At 36.9% G+C, this 20,884-nt stretch overlaps 1 protein-coding gene across 1 annotated transcript in view; it reads left to right on the top strand.

The window, feature by feature from the left end:
- The window catches only part of Ufd1 (ubiquitin fusion-degradation 1-like), a 43,310-nt gene extending 27,006 nt beyond the window's left edge, over positions 1–16,304 (top strand). The window contains exons 6-7 of the mRNA XM_081768950.1: positions 8,001–8,142; positions 16,021–16,304. Coding sequence (XP_081625076.1) covers positions 8,001–8,142; positions 16,021–16,098 — 220 coding nt within the window. The 3' untranslated portion in view covers positions 16,099–16,304. The remainder of the gene's footprint in view (positions 1–8,000; positions 8,143–16,020) is intronic.
- The last annotated feature ends 4,580 nt before the right edge of the window (positions 16,305–20,884 follow it).

Below are 20,884 nucleotides of genomic sequence, written 5' to 3'. Positions count from 1 at the left end.
CTTTACAGCTCAGCTACAGGCAGATGATAATATAAATTAAGTAATCAGTGTGCGTTGTTTCGTCATCTTCAGCTTACTTGGCATAATGGAATAGTTAAAAATGATTTATGATTGCTGTGAGTGAATGTTTCACCGTTTCAGTAGCTTGGTAAATATAAGTATGATTGTCTTTATTTCCTTTTTCAGAAACATAGTTTGTGTTTAAAACACGTTCAAAATGTTTTTAACCATGGACTGAAAGAAAGGAAACAAAAGTCATCTTTATATTTTAAACATTTCAAAGAAACACAACATAATATTGTAGACTGAGGAATTTTATTTGGAACGAAGAATGAAATGGAAGGAGTTGTGTTTGAATTTTTTAAAATCTGTAACTTAATATAGATAAGGATTGGGTAGCCAAAAATTGGATTGAAGTTTAGCGTTCTTAACATGAGATCCGAACCACATTAGTTCCCGCTCGGAATCGAACCCGGTTCTCCCGTACTTGGTAAGCTATAACTCGCCATTTCACAGCATGACCAAGAGCGATCGATAAAGTATTTCTTTGAAGTGCCTTACCTTAGAAGAATCTTTTTTTTTTTCTTACTTACTTACTTATTTACTTACTTCTTTTTACCCTCCGTGAACAAGGCGTGGGGGGAGAGCAGAAAGCTTGAAAGTGCAATATCAAGAACCAGAATTTCTACTCTGTAAAATGAATGCTAGTTAAGAATTATCATCGTTCTTTGTAAGCAACTTTATAAACGTTATATTGTGGCTGGTATTATACTATGTTTACAACAAAACAATTCCAACCATTATCTAACATGAGAGAAACAACCGAGTTGTGGCCGAGAGAAACAACAAATACTTAACCGAATTGTGGCAGAAGTGAAGCACATTCAGAGCCTTATAGAAAGATATTTAGATAGATCAGTCTGCATGAAAAGTATTCTTGAGTTTTGATATAGAAGTTACGTACTACTCGGCGAAAAAATAAACAAACAAAAATAAAAGTTATTATTATTATTATTATTATTATTATTATTATTATTATTATTATTATTATTATTATTATTATTATTATTATAAATAGAGTTTCTCTGTATGACCCTGAATACAAGATATCTACCTACTGGATGAAGTTTCTTCAGCATCCGACGATAAACAATTCACTTATTATTGAAAAATAATTTCTACCGTATTTCGTGATGGCAGATTTATCTATAACTTTTTGTGGCTATCTCTGATGCAACTTCTCATTATAAGGAAAGTAAGTACGAAGACGGATCAATAAATAACGCACAACAATTTATGTAGAAGAAAGTGTAATATGTATAACATATTAAGAATATATACAAAGTAAAGGCTTGTACAATAACTACTTTGGAACTTAGCCGCTAAATATCTCAATACATTTTTACCATTCTGGCAAAAGTTTCAAATTAGTCGTCAGAAAAACATTGGCGGCTAAGAATTTCTTCATTGGGCAAAACTGTGTTCGAAGATGAATTCGCCAGTCATTACAGATTGCCTCTTCAACCTGACACGCTATCCGCTTGATACTATTACTGGACGTCCATTACGTGGCAAATACATGACAAGGTTTACAGATCCTCTTCAAAGAATTTGCACACCTGGAGATGTTGCCATGGTTCATACGGTCTTCCTCTTATGCGCACGCCATATTCCTGTGAAATTCACTCCATTTTTGTCCTGGCCACAAACTTCACCCTTCTGCTCTTCAAAAGTAGACGACTGTAACGCGCACGTCTTTGCTGAATACTTCACGCTTGTGCCGCCAGGGATACATCTGATCGAACAACAGCTGACTACAGCGCTAACTTGAAAGTACTTTTTTTCTTTTTTCAATTTTCACGTGTCAGATCAGTAGACTAGCGTGTGTTGTTGTGCATTACCTATTGATCGTCAAAGTACGTTATTTCCAGCAAATTTGTGCAATAAGCTCTTATTTCACTTTTCCCAGTATTTCTTTTTGCTATATCTAAGGAAGCAACAGGTAGATCCTTGAATTGACAAGTTCAACCATATTTCTGGATTTAAAGGTTACTGAAGAAAATATCTTAGCTAAGATTTAAAAGCTTGTAAACCCGTAAAAACTTGTAAGAAGAGTGGACTTTACGGACTTCAAAAAGTTCATGTGTGACCAACCAAATATCTTGCACGATTAATTTTTTTCTATTATTATGCCCTTTATAAATTTGTATGTAGTCTTTTTAAGTACCGTTACAGGTGTTCTGTTAAAAGAAATTTTTGTTTCATTTCAAGGTGTGTGGTTCATAATATAACGGTAAAGAATCATTTTTCAGATTTGAGTCGTCTTGTTTCCCGGACAAGCGTATAACGTAAAGTGAATTATTTAATGTGGGAATGGAAAATTAATTACTCATCAGAAAAGTAAAAGCACTATCGAAAAGAAAACTCTAAGCTCTGAATGCTCTATGGTTACTTCTATGTAGCTTTTCTACCGTGCTCCTTCCCCTTCTTATTTTATAAAATGCGCAACGAAAGAACTTGTAATCAGTTACGGTTTTCAGTGGCAGATTTCGTAGGAAAAGAGGAAGAGAAAGGATATTAAAATAAGGCAAGATATGATTCTACTTTCCTCAACTATTTTACCTAATTGAAAATAATACGTTATAAACTACGTACATCTCAATAATGCACTTAACAACATTAAGTTATTAAATGTAAACGTATTTCTATTTAAAACTACGTAAAGCGTCTCTGTAGACGCTAAAGCTTCTTTTTACTTTCGCAGAGATCAGTGCGACAAATTTTGTATTAACTTGAAATGGCAAGTATGTACATGTTCCAAATTCAACAATACTCGGATTCTTCTAAAGACTAACCTCAAGCTTTTCTGTGACAAAATCATTGAACTGTTGTCTCACGGATGTACCTATTAGGTGCCTAGTGTTCTTTCTTCAAGTATTGTTATTCCAAAATTTTTAAGGAGCCATCACATGTTTGATACAAAAGAAAAAATGAAATGAAATCTTTGAGTTTTACGTCCCACGGTTATGCCGGTTAGGCTAAAGGAGACGGTGATGATGAGTGATGAATGAAATGGTGGAATGAAGAAAGTGGGAGGAAACGGGAGAACCCCGAGAAAACCCACGCACACGTGTTTTTCCACCACAAAGTTCACTTGGCGGGGGCTGGGATCGAACCCGGGACCCCAATTGATACAAAAGAGTTACGTGTGCAAATCGTGAATCTTCTGTGGCTGAAGAAGTTGATGCTTCTTGGAAGTAGCACCCGCGCATCATTTGGATCCAAAAAAAGCACAAACTGATTGATATGAAAAAAGTTAAACTGAAATTGTTCAGTTTTATGTCCCACGATTATGTCGGTTAGGTTAAAGGAGATGGTTATGATGAGAAATGAATGCAATGGTAATATGAATGAAGTGGGAGGAAGCGGGTAAACCCCGAGAAAACCCATAAACATGGTGTTTGTTCACAACAAAGCCCACTTGGCGCGAGCTGGGATCGCACCAGAGGTGAACGCTCTGTCACTGAGCCATCGTGCCCCCTAAACTGTTTGATATCATCACAATTCTCGCACAAGAAACGGCACACAATTCATGATAGGGAAATTTGAATTGACAGGCAACAGTAGAAAATAGAGGAAAGGAGCAGATTAAGAGAATAAAAGGCCGAAAAAGAAGGAAAAAAGACATTGGGAAATTATCTTTTTTCCAACTAAAAGGCAAGATTGACACATTTGGTACTTTCAGAGAGCTCGGATTTACTCTGGGGCCGCGGTGGCTCAGTGGTAGAGCGTTCACCTCTGGTGCTTGGGGTCCCGGGTTCGATCCCAGCCCCCGCCAAGTGAACTTTGTGGTGGACAAACACCATGTGCGTGGGTTTTCTCGGGGTTCTCCCGTTTCCTCCCACTTTCTTCATTCCACCATTTCATTCATTACTCATCATCACCGTCTCCTTTAGCCTAACCGGCATAACCGTGGGACGTAAAACTCAAAGATTTCATTTCGGATTTACTCCAAAGGAAAAAGAAAGCGAAAAAAAAGTGAGCACCTAAGTATCCCATCCTACTTACAACGCTTATTTATGTAGAAATACAGTTTTTATAGGACGCCCTATTTTATTACAATGTTTTCGAATATGAATCTCAGGGTTAGGTATCTCCATGAGAAAGTTCATAACATCTAAAGTACTTGGGAAATTTTACTAACATTATCGTTCAACTGTTTGCCTGTTGGACTCACGGATAACTTGTTAGGATGCCCTGTTAGATCAGAATTCGAATATATTTATTTGATTTGACGACGATGGTAGACCGATAGAAAATAATATCTTTCACACTAGGTTGATTTTGAATTAATCAGATCTTATATTATCTCAACAAAACTTTCTAAAGAGGGAAAGACACTTATCTTATGAATATACTAATGCACAAGAGACAAATATTAAGGTGGAAGAGAACGAAAATCAAATTTCATGATTACTGAATACGAGGGTACTCACTACTGTCTATTAGAATTTTGATCCCCTGTATAGGGTGTATAGGGAGAAATAGTGTTGGAACTTAATTTGGAGGGTGCTTCAGAAAATGTGGATGTTAGGGAGAGTAAATATATGACTGATTGATTGTACCTAATTACAATTTACTTATCAGCAGTTTTTCTAATTATCAAATCTGGAACCGTAGGCTGATATCACATTGTGTGATGCTTTCTGGGTCAATCAGGTCCGGTTTTCATCAACAATATGAACTGGAAGAGAGGATATTGGACGAGCCGACTCTTAAAGAAACGTATAAATGTGCCGACATTTGTGTAATCATGAATTGGCTGTAAATTTATTTAATTGTTTAAAGACCAAGATTTCAACATCGAGGATATTTGATATGTGAGCTTACAGTTTAACTTCATAGCGTCATTACCCAAGTAGACAGAAAGCACTTGGTCATTAGAAAAGATTTATAGTATATTAATTAATTATGTGCGTAAATTTTCACAACATTTTTACCGTTCTTTCTCATTTAGTAATTTTATTTTATTTTATTTTTTTAATCAATATTTTGTGTTCCTTATTGTATTCATTCGTTCACTTGTCACAAGCGTGTAAATAACTTTTAGAGTAACGTACAGAAAGCAGTAGAAATATAGAAACCGTCTAGCACATTTTTCCTAACTAAATGATGTGTCTAACCTTATAGGGGCGATGCATTTGTCCCAGAAGCATCATTTCATTAGCTGCTGCTGCTTTCATCTTCGGTCGCTTCGTGAACAAAAATTAACTCACTGACCTCCCAGCTTTTAGATTACGTAAAGTACATCACATATTGGAAGGAATGCGTTTGAATCGTATGTAAAAGCAAAGAAATCCAAATTTAGTATGGATGAAGGTAGTCTGTTATCAGTATTATTAGTTGTTTTATTCAAATTAGTTTCATCAACTGTTCTAAGATAATCATGTTAGTACGTAAATGCATCCGTTATCCACACACCTAAAGCAGGCCTTCCAGCTGTCCTATTTTCCTATTTTTTCCTGTATTTTGTGTACTTGTCCTATGTCCTATATTTTAAGCTTGTCCTTTATTTCCTGTATTTTTCAGTCATTGAATTATTAAAAATACAAGCCAAGGGCAGTTCTAGTGATGATTTAAATTGCTACATATTAATAATATGCTAAATGTGTCTTAGTATTCTTTTCCTGAAGACTAGTCACTAATTCTCACTATTATTTTTTTAATTTGCTTTTTCCTATTCTCCATGTCTACTTTCTTTTTTTTCTTTTCTATGTGCTTGTTCTTCCCCAGTGAAGCTTAACTAAGGAAGCTTTCCATGCTCTAGTTTCTTATAACGCAAACTGTATCAGCGTTTTCTTTCAGCAGTGTTTGCAGCAGAATTGGATGGCCATTGAGGCGTGTTAATGTTCACCAACTTTCTTAGCGCCTTCCAATATTGCTGTACATAATATGCAAGTTCCCACGCGTCCTGGAAAACCTGGAAATAAAAGTGTCTTGTGAAAACGCCCGAGTAAAGTCATGGAAAGCAGAAAAAGGATGAAAATCCTCGACATTTATGTTGTATAACAGTTGTTAGAAGTGCATATATAATTTGCAGAACTATGATGAATGGAATTCTTTTACATTGTTTATTTAAGAGGGAAATACGTTGATCATTTTTCTTTAATCAGTAAATCAAGTCATTTATTTCAATCAGTTTCTTTTTTCCAAAACAATATAACAGATATATTAAGTTTGAAAAGCAAAAGGCTATATATATATATATATATATATATATATATATATATATATATATACTCTTATTTTGTATTAATCTAAATCATGTTTCCAGTTGCCTATTGGGGTGGAGGGTGGCCTTTTCTTACAATTCATTTTTCATTTATTTTTATTTATTTATTTATTTATTTATTTATTTATTTATTTTGTTTGTGCATCAGAGCATAATATTCTATTGTATAACCAAATTGTCCTATATTTTTCAATGTCCTGCTGGGAGGCCTGCTAAAGCGATTATCTCGGCTGAGTTCGTGAATGGAGTTAATCCGTTAACATCCTAATAGGTAATTGTGCTTACGATTGTCCGTTACTCACACGATGACTCTTGAATTCCCTTTTGGCATTAGATAGCTAGAGCGATTACTTCGGCTAGTTTCGTTAATGAAATCAATCCGTGAACATCTTAACAGGTAATGATGCTTACGATTGTCTGTTACTCACACGATAACTCTTGAATTCCCTTTTGGCAATAGATAGCTAGAGCGATTACTTCGGCTAGTTTCGTTAATGAAGTCAATCCGTGAACATCTTAACAGGTAATGATGCTTGCGATTGTCCGTTACTCACACGATAACTTTTGAATTCCTTTTTGGCAATAGATAGCTAGAGCGATTATCTCTGCCAAGATCGTTAATGAAGTCAATCCGTTAACATCTTAACAGGTAATAGTGGTTACGATTGTCCGTTACTCACACGATAACTCTTGAATTCCTTTTTGGCAATAGATAGCTAGAGCGATTACTTCGGCTAGTTTCGTTAATGAAATCAATCTGTTAACATCTTAACAGGTAATGATGCTTACGATTGTCCGTTACTCACACGATAACTCTTGAATTCCCTTTTGGCAATAGATAGCTAGAGCGATTACTTCGGGTAGTTTCGTTAATGAAGTCGATCCGTGAACATCTTAACAGGTAATGATGCTTGCGATTGTCCGTTACTCACACGATAACTCTTGAATTCCTTTTTGGCAATAGATAGCTAGAGCGATTATCTCTGCCAAGATCGTTAATGAAGTCAATCCGTTAACATCTTAACAGGTAATAGTGGTTACGATTGTCCGTTACTCACACGATAACTCTTGAATTCCTTTTTGGCAATAGATAGCTAGAGCGATTACTTCGGCTAGTTTCGTTAATGAAATCAATCTGTTAACATCTTAACAGGTAATGATGGTTGCGATTGTCCGTTACTCACACGATAACTCTTGAATTCCTTTTTGGCAATAGATAGCTTGAATTCCTTTTTGGCAATAGATAGCTAGAGCGATTATCTCTGCCAAGATCGTTAATGAAGTCAATCCGTTAACATCTTAACAGGTAATAGTGGTTACGATTGTCCGTTCCTCACACGATAACTCTTGAATTCCTTTTTGGCAATAGATAGCTAGAGCGATTACTTCGGCTAGTTTCGTTAATGAAATCAATCTCTTAACATCTTAACAGGTAATGATGCTTGCGATTGTCCGTTCCTCACACGATAACTCTTGAATTCCTTTTTGGCAATAGATAGCTAGAGCGATAATCTCGGCCAAGATCGTTAATGGAGTCAATCCGTTAACATCTTAATAGGTAATAGTGACTTCACCAGTTATATAAACCCATTGGCACTATAAGATTACTCATTTAATCTAGAAAGCAATATATTTTTCAAAGAATGTGTCAAATTAGCAAAAGATTTTTATTATGAGAAATATTGTAATTATTATTTCTTTTTGTTAGGTTGGATGGTAAAAAGAAAAAGGACTCTTCAGAATCGCTTCCCTCACCTCCAAAAGTTCCACACCAGCGTGGAATTCCCGACTATAGCTATAAGATTGGTACACTTCGATTTTTAAGGAACACACGTCCAGTGGCAAAGGAGGTATGTATATGCTATCTAATTATTATGAAATTAATTTTATATTTTAAAAGCTTCACAAGTAATTTTGCATTGAATATTTCATTGACGGTTATTCCCTTGAAGAAAAATATTCTGCTGTAAGTGTATAAAGTTTTATCTTTTAGTCAGCAACATGAAAACAAGATATACATTTAAATCAACTAAAAATTTTGGATTAATATAACATACATTAAAAGAAACTCAGAATTTTATTTAAAGGTAGTCTGTTTTCAGAGAAACACTTAATTGTATATGTGTATGAAACAGTAATAGAGGCAGTCAAGTTGAATACTAACAGCGTAAATTGTACGAAGAGTTTGAAGTTAAGTGATATTTGGATTGGTGTTATAGTGTATAGTAATTGTTATAATAATTCTACGAGTGCATATCAAAATTATGTACCGTTTCCTCATAACTCCCGCAGTTTTCAATCTTCAAGTATAAATATATATGTAAATTTTTCAATACAATTCCTTTCCACTTCTACACAATATTGCAGTTTGTGTATCTTATCGTTAAAAGTGTCTGAGAAGTCCTTTTGGGAAGTATGTTTTAGAAGAATGTCAGTTCTGTGTCGCAATGAATACTTTAGTTTTAAAAACAGAGAGAGGTTACTGGGATATACGAGGTGTGGCAATTAAATAACGAGACTGGTGTCTTAAATGTGATGTATTGCAAAGATAGGTACAATTGACTGTTATTCCCTTCAATATACTCCCCTCCCCTATCTATACACAGCTGCATACGTGCCTTCCATTTTCAAAGCAAAGCTGTAGGTCATCAAATGTCACACTGTTCAACAACTCTGCCGTTTTTCGTTTCACCTCTTCCACAGACTGAAAATGTGTTCCCTTCAATGCACTTTTCACTTTTGGAAATAGTCACAGGGAGCCAGGTCTGGGGAATACGGAGGATGGTCGAGCACAGGAATGCGTTTGGCTGCTAAAAACTGCTTCACAGAAAGGGCATTATGGGCAGGCGCATTGTCTTGGTGGAAAATCCATGCATCGTTCTTCCACAAATCCGGTCTCTTCTTCCTTATTCTTTCCCTCAACTCGGTTAGGACGACTTTGTACACCCTCCATTCCAAAAGAAACCGAACGTTTTAAAAAAACAAAAAAGCAATGTACATTTTGGAACAAATCGTTTTTATTAATCAATGTATTTCCCTTCTGCATCGATACACATATTTGCACGCTCCAACAAGTTGTCAAACGACTTCTCCATGTCCTTTATGGAATGGTCTTTAGGACGGCGGTCGTCGCCTTCTCAATGGCATCAATCGATGCGTGCCACTTTCCTTTCATCGCCAAATGCAGTTTCGGGAACAGATAGAAATCGCACGGAGCGAGATGTGGTGAATAGGGCGGATGATGCAACCGAATAATGTGATTTTTGACCAAAAATTCAGTTACAAGTCGCGAACGATGTGATGGTGCATTATCGTCCAAAAGAGTCCAACTGCCGATTTCGCGATATTCGGGCCGAATACGACGAATTCTTGCCAGCAAACGCTTCATGACGTCCAAGTAAAACTCTCCAGTGACTGCCTGGCCGGGCTGAACAAATTCTTTGTGGATAATTCCTTTTGAATCGTAAAAACAAATCAGCATCACCTTAACTTTTGACTTCACCAAGCGACTTTTTTTTGGGTGTTCCTTCATCTGGCGCTCTCCATTCAGCACTTTGCCGCTTTGTTTCGGGCTTATATTCAAAACACCACGTCTCGTCACCAGTTACAATCGATTTCAAGAAGTTTCGATCCTGCCGAGCACTTTTAACGATGTCTTTGCAATGCGCAATTCGATCAACTTTTTGGTCTTCGGTGAGTTTGTGTGGTACAAACCGCGAATTAACCTTCTTAAGGCCCAAAACTTCGGTCAAAATGCGGTTGTTTGAGGAATGCCTAATTCCATTTCAATAACTTTCACCGACGATTTTTTGTTATGTTTGATGAATTCACGCACTTTTTCGATGTTTTCTTCCGATAATCCGGTTCTGGGACGGCCTGATCTTTCGTCATCATCCAGCGTCTCTCTACCCGATTTGAATCGCCTGAACCACTCGTAAACTTGCGTACGGGATAGACACTCATCACCATATGCATTTTGTAGCGTTTGGTGCGTTTCACTAAAAGTTTTACCCAGTTTAACACAAAACTCAATTGCAGCTCGTTGTTTGAAACTCATTTTCCGACCGATGTACACAACACACTGACAGTTGAAACGCAATAACTTTGTTGCCGTGCATCCAAACGTCATGACATTTATACCAGTTGTCAATGAGGGACTACGCCATCTACCGGTAAAATATTACAACAGATGGGACTAGTGGTACTATTTGTTTTCAAAAGTTCGGTTTTTTTTGGAATGGAGGGTGTATTAGGTCTGATTCACCGTTTGACCCTGAGGCACCCATTCCGTCATGATGATACCCCTGATATCGAAAAAAATGATGAGCATTGCCGTCACTTTCGACTTGCTCATTTGTGCCTTTTTCATTCTTGGCGATGTGGGAGTCTTCCAGTGCATGGATTGACGCTTAGTCTCGGGGTTATACTGCAGGCTTGCCAGCGACCTGGGAAACCTGAAAAACCTGGAAATGTCGGGGAAATTGATTTGTGTCAGGGAAATCCTGGAAAACTTGGAAATGTCAGGGAATTTTGTACATTGATGACATTAATTTAAAAAAAAAAAAAAAAAAAAACTTCAACAGAACACTGTCCTGTTCATGCAAGCCTTCAAAGAAAAGAAAAGCTTTCAGAATCATGAAACAAACAGTGGCTGCTCATGAAGGTTCAAGATCAGAACAACACATCATTAGCTACCTTTCTCCCCCCACGATCCTGCGCGACAGGAGGTGGGCAGTCTCGCTATTTAATTGCCACACCTCGTATTTCTTTGGATAGAATGGATAAGGAACCACTTCTGTGTTCTTATTCTAGAAAGCCTTCTTTCTTGTCCAAGAGACCTTCTCTTCATCCAGTTATCGAGGGACCTAACGTGAATCGGCCTGGGACAATTTCAAGTGGTCTATCAGAATTGTTTTCATGATGCAATGAGAGAATCCTGTAAGGTTACAGATATCCTCAATAGTTAGGCTTATCTGTCCTCCATGACCAGGTCCTCAATGGTAGCAGTGTTTTTTGCAGTGGTTACACAAATTGGGTTTTCGGTTTTTGATAGACCATCAGTTGACCCCTGCTCCCTCATATATTCCTGCACCCAATTTCGCACAGTGCAGTCATCAAAGGCAGTGTCCTCACGAATATTATTCAGCTGAAGATGATTATTGACGCTTTTTCACTTGAAAAAAAAAATGAAAATGAAATCTGAGTTTTACGTCCCATAGTTATGCCAGCTAGGCTAAATGAGTCTGTGATGATGAGAAATGAATGAAATGGTGGAATGAAGAAAGTGGGAGGAAACGGGAGAACCCCGAGGAAACCCACGCATACGGTGTTTATCCACCACAAAGCTCATTTGACGCGAACTGGGATCGAACCAGGGATCCCATGCACCAGAGGTGAACACTCTACCACTGAGCCACCGCGGCTCCCTTTTTCACAACACGTAGACAAATATAATATTATATAGCCTATATATATAATAGCCGCCAAGGCGGTTCTTTGGTAATGTCTGTCACTTCAAGTCAGTTATCAAAAAAGGTTTTTCTTAACAGATGGATTTATTAAAAACGAATGCAGTTAGAAGCTTGAATGTTTCCACAATTAAGTTTTACACATGAATATAATTCATATCTAACTAACTAACTAACTAACTCTATGGCCTATGGAACCCGGAGGTTCAGTGCCGCGTTCACAAAAGCTCTCCACTGACTTCTATCCTTAGCTAATTGGATCCAGTTTCTACTTTGTATTCCTATCTCTGCGAGATCCATCTTAATATTATCCTCCCATCTGCGCCTAGGTCTTCCTAATCGTCGTTTTCCTATGGGTCTACCAGTCAAGACTTTGAAAACTTTTCTACTTTCTTCCATTCTAGCTACATGACCTGCCCACCTAAGCCTCCTAGACTTGACGACCCTAACAATGTTGGGTAAACCGTATAAACTATGTAGTTCCTCGTTATGAAGCTTCCGCCATTCCCCATTCTCGTTCCTCTTGGGTCCAAATATTCTTCTCAGGATCCTGTTCTCAAATACTTTCAGTCTATGTTCTTCCCTCAGAGTAAGCGACCATGTTTCGCAACCATACAGAACAACAGGCATGATTATCGTTTTATATATTTTAAGCTTCAAATTCCTCGACAGAATTCGCGACGACAAGAGATTTTGAACCGAATAGTAACACCTACATATCTACACATTAATTTCATATCTAATAATATTAATCTACCCTTATTAGTTCTGAACTATGTCAACCGTACTTAATTTTCTTACACACCATGTACTTTTCGAATTAAGCCCAAGAATATTTCAACAATATTTACTTGCTATATAATCTGTGTAAAATTATCTAAATATTATGCCGCAACTGTCGTCCAACGATGTTTTATATGTAATTAAACTCTGAAAATTAATCTTACGTGACGTTCGAAAATCATATTGCAAACCGTGGATAAAACAAAAATTATTCTTTCACTGTGAAACTAACGTTATTTGTTTCTAGAAAACATGTGCAAAACAATTTGCAGTATTCCATTAGTGTATAATCTTTTTCCCCTTTGCGACATGTTAACTGTTGGAGGTACGAAGGAAAGCTTCAAGAGATGCTATGGTATTTGTTCTATTCTTACCCAACAAATAATATCGTGTGGTGGACAGAACAATAATAATAATAATAATAATAATAATAATAATAATAATAATAATAATAAAAGAAATTTAAGAATATCCGTAGACTCGTATTCATTGAAAAGAATTCTTAAAAATATTTCAAAGTTCAATAAGTAATATTTATTTTCGTAGTTGTAGTAAACTAGGCCATGTATGCGAGATACGGTTTATTGTTTAGCGATTTGTCTCCAAAGGCATATGAAATTGCAACTGGTTTGGCAAAAGGGAACATCTTGACAATAATATTTTTCGGACGCTATCAAAAACTCGAACACAATCAACTCTCTCTGTATCCTAGGTATACAGGGTGTTATTTTTTCCATGCTTTTGAATAGTTTTAGCTGTGAAACTTTTTTTTTTTCACAGGTCCATATGAACAGTTTTTTTTTAGAGTTTATTGGTATAGCTCATTAACACCCTATATGTATAATACAGGGGATCGGGAAGTGCAGATATTTTGGAGGTAATTGGGAAGCTCAGTATAAGAAAAGAGCTCCTTCGTGGCTAAGCGGTTAGTGTACATGCCTTTAGCGTGGGAGACCTACATTTGACTCCCGGCGGGAGCTCATGTGGTTTGGATTCCACGTTAATCAGTAGGTCCCGTCTCATATAGCCTCGCTGATGAAAGGGACGTTAAACTCAAAACCAACTCAACTCAACTTAACTCAGTATAAGAAAAAATATAAAAAAAATAGTTTGATACCCTTGGTTTCCGAGATCAGGAGGAGGGGGAGATACCTTTCAAGCTTTCGAAACTTGCTGAGTTGCCATTAAGAAATTATAGAGTACTCTTTAGTTGATGTATCGAGAAAAATAATGCTGAAAAGATTATTGAGTAGGCTTTCAGACGGTTTATCGATTATGCCAGTAATGCGGAAGGGAGGGAACTAACAGAGGGGAATTTTAAAAATTGCTCTCCAAAATTCCTCTGATTTACCACGATCCCTTGTTATTGAATGGCAACATTCACTAGGCAAACAGAATCTTATTGGGTGGATACAGCACTGTATGCCTAAGATGTTGTGAAAGAAGTACGTTGCCCTGTGGAGTAGTACTCGAACGACACACTAAGCATTTAAAAGCAGTGTATCATTGGTCGATCACTTGCCAAAGCAACCTATTCATTTATGTCAATAATTAATCTACAAGAACAGTATCATGTAAACCGTGTTGATGTTTCAATACAAAATCAAAGACACGTGCTACAATACAAAACTAGAATAAATGTTTCTAATGTAATTGCACACAGTATCTATAGCAATGCCAACACAAAACATAATATGGAGATTGCTGGTACGGGATTAAAATAAGTCTCCAAAAATGTAGCTACCTTGATCGAAACATTTGGCATGTTGTTCGGAATTATTTCATAAGCACTATTCCAGAGGCTAACGTTCTCCTCTTACAATATCGTAGACATACAATGTAGTATCCAACCAATATTTTTCTGTGTGCCTATTGACAGTATAGCCGCTCAATAACAGTGAATCATGGTGAAACAGGAGTTCCCTCTATTTAGTACTACTGGGATAATCGGATCACCGTTCAGAAATCCATTCTATAACCCTTCGAATGAGGTATCATTTTCGTCGATACATCAACTACAGAATGCGTTATAATTTCGTAATTGCAACTCAGTAGGTTTCGGGCGCTTGAGAGTACCACCTTCCTTGGGAACTGAAAGAAAATAGACCATATAATTATATACACTTTGTCATTTCCCAAAATACTTGCACTTCGCTACATCCGGTAATATAATACGACTAAATACGACAGTTATAAGGTCTTACTTACGATATTAGGTCGATGCAAATGAAATGTCCGTTTTGATGTCTGGTGACAAACTCACTTCAGAAACAACACAGGGATGGACTAAGGTCACGTGTCTAACGTCACAAATTCGGTATGTCTTACAAGCAGACTGAGGTACTCGGATAGAGGCATTGCGTTATTGAATAGGGCTGTATGAAAGTGCACCATGAGTGATTTTTCTTACCAAATTCAAACTGGGACATTCTGCAGCAAGCCGCAAAATATATTATCAGTGCATTTGAGCCAGTAATGGCAAATAAACATACCATTCACCCGTTTGACAAATCTCGCTTAGGTAACACAGCATTGCAAATTGAGCCCCGTGAACACCGACTAACATGTTTGGATGAGCTTCTCAGGAACACCGTGGAAGCAGACCCTCGGAAAAGTAGTCGTGGCATTAGAGAAAACTTAGGCGTACATCATACCATTGTCATTCACTGATCTCGTACAGTCGGTAAGGTGAAAAAATTGGATTTATGGCTGGCACATAAATTGACTCTGGCCAACGAGAATCACCGACTGGAGAGATATGCAATTTTCTGAGTGTATAGGTTAACTTGGAAGATGGTCACTTGTGATGAAATATGGATCCGCTACAATAATTGTAAATGGTCAAGACTGGTTAGGTTGTGATCAACGTCCATAACAGTGTCCTAAATCACTCTTCTAATCGTAGAAAGTGTTGCTGCTGTTATGGTGGACGTGATCCATCATGTCTTCCTCCGTTGAGGCAGAACCATTATTGCGGATCCGCAAACATGGTTTTCTCATGTTTCACGACAATTCATAACTACATGTCGCTTAAAGGACTTAAAGGACTATCATACATAGTATGAAACCTTTCCTCACTCACCGCATTCTGCTTACCTTTCTCGCTCCGATTAAACTTTTTCCGACTTCTCGATTAGTTCTTGGGAAGGAAAACCTACTCTGACAGTTGAGCGAAGCAACGTGCGCTTGAGGATTATTTCACATCGCAGAGTCCAGGTTTCTTTCGCTACGAATCCAATCTATGGCTGAAAGATGCCAAAAGTGTGTGGCTGCAGACGGCAACTATTTTGATCAACCAGGTACTGTATATGTTTTCTTTTTCCTTTTTTGCTTTGAAAGTGACGCACGAGGGCGGACATTTTATTCGCACCAACCTAATACAGTTAACATCATAAGTACTAGATTATATATTCTAGTAATATATTAATAATAAATATTTTATGTAATATTAATGTTTTGCTTCTTCATATTTTGCAGAACAAGGACCCTGCTGAAGAATTTAAAGCTTTTTCTGGTCAAGGTCACTCACTTCGTCAATCTAGAAATAGGAATTAAGACAAAATTAAGGAGCTCTTTGCACATTTTGTAAACACTGTGAGAAAGTTTTTTTTTTTCTAAATACGAACTTGAGTTTATAAGAAAGGAGGGCTGTTTTTTTATTGATAATTTATCACACTTTTTATATACTTGCTTGTACATATTTGTAAGATTTTAATTATGTATTCACAGCATAGAGAATTAAAAGACTTTATGCCATTGTATTTTAGTTGTTTTTAGTGAACTTTACATATTTACTTATAAGGCAATAGTAAAAAGATATGCACGCGAGAACGGAATTCTATTATGACGTATCTTGTAAGAGAACTGGGAAAGTATTAAAGGTGAAACTTACAAAATCAATGTTAATGACATTTATGACAAGTGGGAAGGGACATAGAGGTACATACGACTTCAATGGATCGCTGAAAAAAAATAAAATAAAATAAAGATGAAAATCAACAAAATGAGTACGTAAAGAGTACGCACAATGTTATAAATCTTTTGTAAGATTTTCATTTTTTTTTAAAAAAAAATAATTAGAGCGTGAAACAGGCGGAAATTCTGAAAATGTACGTAGTTACAAATGCGTTCATATTTCTGCCACGAGTATTTATCTATATTACATCTTCTAATATCAGAATTTTTAGTTGCTACATATTACTAAAAATTAAATGCAGATTTCGTTGTGTAAGACAACAGAACTGTGTGCCAATTGATTAAACCCATAACTGAGCATGCTATCAGTAGACCATTGCAACTACCTCTAGAGTCAGAGAATGAATATGAGGATGGGTAAAGGATAATTAATTTTTGGAGATTAGTCTTATGTCAGTGAACTATTAAGTAATCAAAAGTCGTGAAAAAATATTGAATAACCAGTTACGATGACTAAATGTCAATACGGGCCGCGGTGGCTCAGTGGTAGAGCGTTTACCTCTGGTGCATAGGGTCCTTGGTTCGATCCCAGCTCACGCCAAGTGAACTTTATGGTGGACAAACATTGTGCGTAGGTTTTTCGGGGTTTTCCCGTTTCCTCCCACTCTTCATTCCACCATTTCATTCATTTCTCATCATCAGCGTCTCCTTTATCCTCGCTGGCATAAACGTGGCACATAAAACTTAAAAGATTTCATTTCATTTCATAAATGTGAACACACAGTTCATAGAAAAACAGATAGTAACGGTTGCGGGATCGTGTTTGTTTTTTATATAGATAATTAGTTGAGATTTAGTATTCATAATTATGTGAACAAGAGTTTTTCACGATTTCTCATTATAATCCACCGACATGGGAATAGTAGGCCTCCAAAAATTACCCATCCTTTTACTCGCCTTCTTTCATTCTGCTTTTTTTATCTTTAGAATATAGCCCTGAACTGCTAAATATAAATTCTGTTGTGAACTTACAGCGGAATTGGTAAATGATAATTGTGATTTCCAAGATGCATTTCGTGTATTGGAAAAAAAATTACAGATCACACTTTTGTTGATGTTTAGAAATTAGAGATCAAAAATTATTTAAAAACAATACAAAATAGGAGGAGGTTCAGTAAACAATATAAAGTATGACAACTGTTCCAGAGACTTAAAAGAGCGAGTTAGGGTTAAAAATTGAACGTTAAAAATTATTTTGCATTATATAATGCAATCACATTTCAAACGACTTTTAATATTGTTCTAGTATTTTGCTTTCTAATAATTAACGACTTGTGGAATCACTGCTGAAAGCTTTAAAGTTTTGAGTAACAGGCTCCACGAAATATATGAGTGTATACTAAGTGAGATTAAATACTGTAGTTGAGGTTTAAAATGTATAATCGCCACTCACTCTCTCCCCCCCCCCCACACACACACACTCACTCACTCTCTATCTATCTACATGTTCTACTAATAACAAATTGAGTATAATTTTGTTTATACCGCACAGAGATTCGTTAAATTTGAATGCAATTGGTCCATTTTCTAGTTACTGATGATGTGTAGGAATACAAGAAGACACTTTCGTTGACTGCTGTATAAACTACGACGTTTATAACCTTTAAATTTGTATTCATTCTATCTAACGTGATAGGAAACCAAAACAAACTTTTTTCTCCAGCTTACAATAGCTTATAGTATGTAAAACAAATATTGCTATTCCTCTTACATCATGAACTCCCATCCAGAAAAATTAAGAATGTAGCTGAAGCTATTTTGGAGTAATAATATTAAATTGCTGGTACGCGCCTTTGGCGTAGGATATCCGGGTTCGATTCTGGGCGGGAGCTCATGTGGTTTAGATTCCACGTTAATCAGTAGGTCCACGTCTCATATAGCCTCGCTGCTGAAAAGGACGTTGAACTCAAAATCAAATCAAATCGATTCCGGGCGAGAGCTCATGTGGTTCGGATTCTACGTTAATCAGTAGATCCCGTCTCATAGTCTCGCTGCTGAAAGAGGCATTAAGCTCAAAATCCTCAATATCACCTGAACTCAATACCAAACTGCTCTGTGGGAACTAGTTCTCGTGCCTATTATGTTCGTGGAAATCATTCCTGTTTTCTATAGAAGATATTTTCGAAATAAATAAACAATTACTTTGACTGCTCAAAGTACGTTTACGGAAACAAGTCTTTGTTAATTTCGCCCTTTCTACTTGAAACACCTATGAAAAGAATTAAAAGTAAACTTTCATGTTGACGCATAGTTTAAAGCAGTCTATCCGAACCTGAGGTCCGCGGAGCCCAGGGATCCGCAAGACGATCTTAGAGGGTCCGCAAACCAATCTGAGAAAGGCACACACAGTGGTGAGAAATACACCATTTTAAGTTAAATGATCGAATTAATCATGACAAATCAATTTGCATGCGAAGTGATATTCGACCTGCAAGAAGTTGCCTATACTCCAACGGTACTTTTTCTGACAGAGCCGAAAAGCGTGTAGGGACTAATGTACGTGTTTGTAAAAGGTCTTCAAACGAAAATTATCTTTGACACAATAGGTGACTCGAAAAGGAAAGAGGAAATGAGAAGTTCTTGCTCGGCATTCTTTCATTTGTCAAAAACCCTTGACTGAGCTATTTTCTGTGATACATACATTCTTCCCATAGCTTTTGTTGTTGGAAGCGCGAAAAGTTCTGTTTCTTCCAGATTATTTATTTACGAATTATTTTATTGAATTGCCACACTCACATCCGTATATATGTTGTATATGTATATATATAAATACTAACCGTATATATTGCAAGAGATCCTTCACATGTATTGTAAACTGAAAGGGATCGCAGTGTGGAAAAGATTGGGAAAGGCAAGATTTTATTATACTAAACTATCTTTGCTATAAGTAGTGCATTTCAGTAGTATCTTACTCTAACTGAATATTGTGTGTGCAGTTGAGAATCGAGGATTGTAATGTAACGGGGTATGAAGCCAGGACCGGCAGATCTGTTTCAAATCCAGGTTGAGCAGTCATCCATTTGAAGCCCAGCAGAAGTTCATCGCTTGTTGGATGTCATTTACGTCGGACATCGACATCTGTCGCAGTCAGCAACATATTCAATCAGCTTTGTATACAGTACTACAAGGAAGTCCTTGTATGTATCAATAATAATTGTAATAAACATTAGGTAGCATTTCCCTTACCTTTCGTAAGTCTCACCAGTGTCTGCAGTATTTCACTTCTGGTTTGATCAGTTGCTTTCTCAATAAGTTTGTTTCTACTGAACTCTCATAGTCATGCTGCATAATCGTATCAACGTACGCTCCGAACATTTACCCAAGGTCCGCTGACACAACTAGGAAACAACATTTCCAAGTAAGTAAGTTTTTGTCAGAAGGAAGTCTTCTTCTTCCTGGTTTACTGTATGTGAATCCCGTCGACGTTAGCATCTCGGAAGGGATTATTGTGGTGCGACGCTGTGTCATCGTCAGGAGTACAGGTGTACTCGAGTTGTGCCAATTTGGAGTAATGAACGGGGCATGACCTGATGGAAACTTCGATCTTCTCTTCCGCATGACGTCAGAGAGACAGTCGAAACAAATAGACTTGAGAAAGCTCGATCGGAAAAAGATCGGCGAACGATCATACTGGTGGATGGTCATTCTGCGAATGGGGACTTAGTCTGACAAGTCCTACCAGGAGCTAATTTGGAAAATCATCGAGACTATTAGATCTACCATCTGAGAAGCTTTACCGAAAATACATGGACTATGCGTGAATAACTGGCCGCATCTTCTCTTTATCGTTAAGGGTGAGAGCGTACCTTAAGTTGCTATTCCTTTAACTTCCAAACACCCATTAAGCTATCAGTTTGTTATTGTAAAATTATGTTCTTCTCATTTTAGAAAGTTATAAGCGCCTGTATGCCCCCTTTGATGTTTTGCCTATTTGCTTTAGCCTTGTCCCTCTAACGGAATCCAGTTTCTTTACAGTAAGATAATGTTAAAATGGCAGAGCATGTTCGTTAGGTATGCCCCGTCGCGGCTGATGAAGTAGGGAATTTTACAGGACTTAACTATTTTCATACGATAATTTTATCTTAATCTCAACCCAAAATTAAACACAGTGCATATGAACCCAATATTGAACACGAAAATGACTTAACGGTGAATCTTTAAATGACTAGGTAAAACAACTAGTTTAACTTTCCAATAAGTCGACGTTCTCGTATTAATTTTTAAACAATGAATATTGTACTGTATGTAATAGTAAAACTGTTTCCGTTTTGAAGCCTTTCTCTAGAAGAAGGTTGATTAATTGGAGCTTAATGTACCTTTTCGGTGGAATCCAAGCCACAACTTGGGTTTTTATTCAAGGATCGGA

This window comes from Thermobia domestica, chromosome 8 (assembly GCF_964235325.1).
Source record: "Thermobia domestica chromosome 8, izTheDome1.hap1.1, whole genome shotgun sequence".
Taxonomy (NCBI): Eukaryota; Metazoa; Arthropoda; class Insecta; order Zygentoma; family Lepismatidae; genus Thermobia; species Thermobia domestica.
Note: the sequence above shows the minus strand (reverse complement) of the source record. Positions and strands in the feature narration are given on the sequence as shown.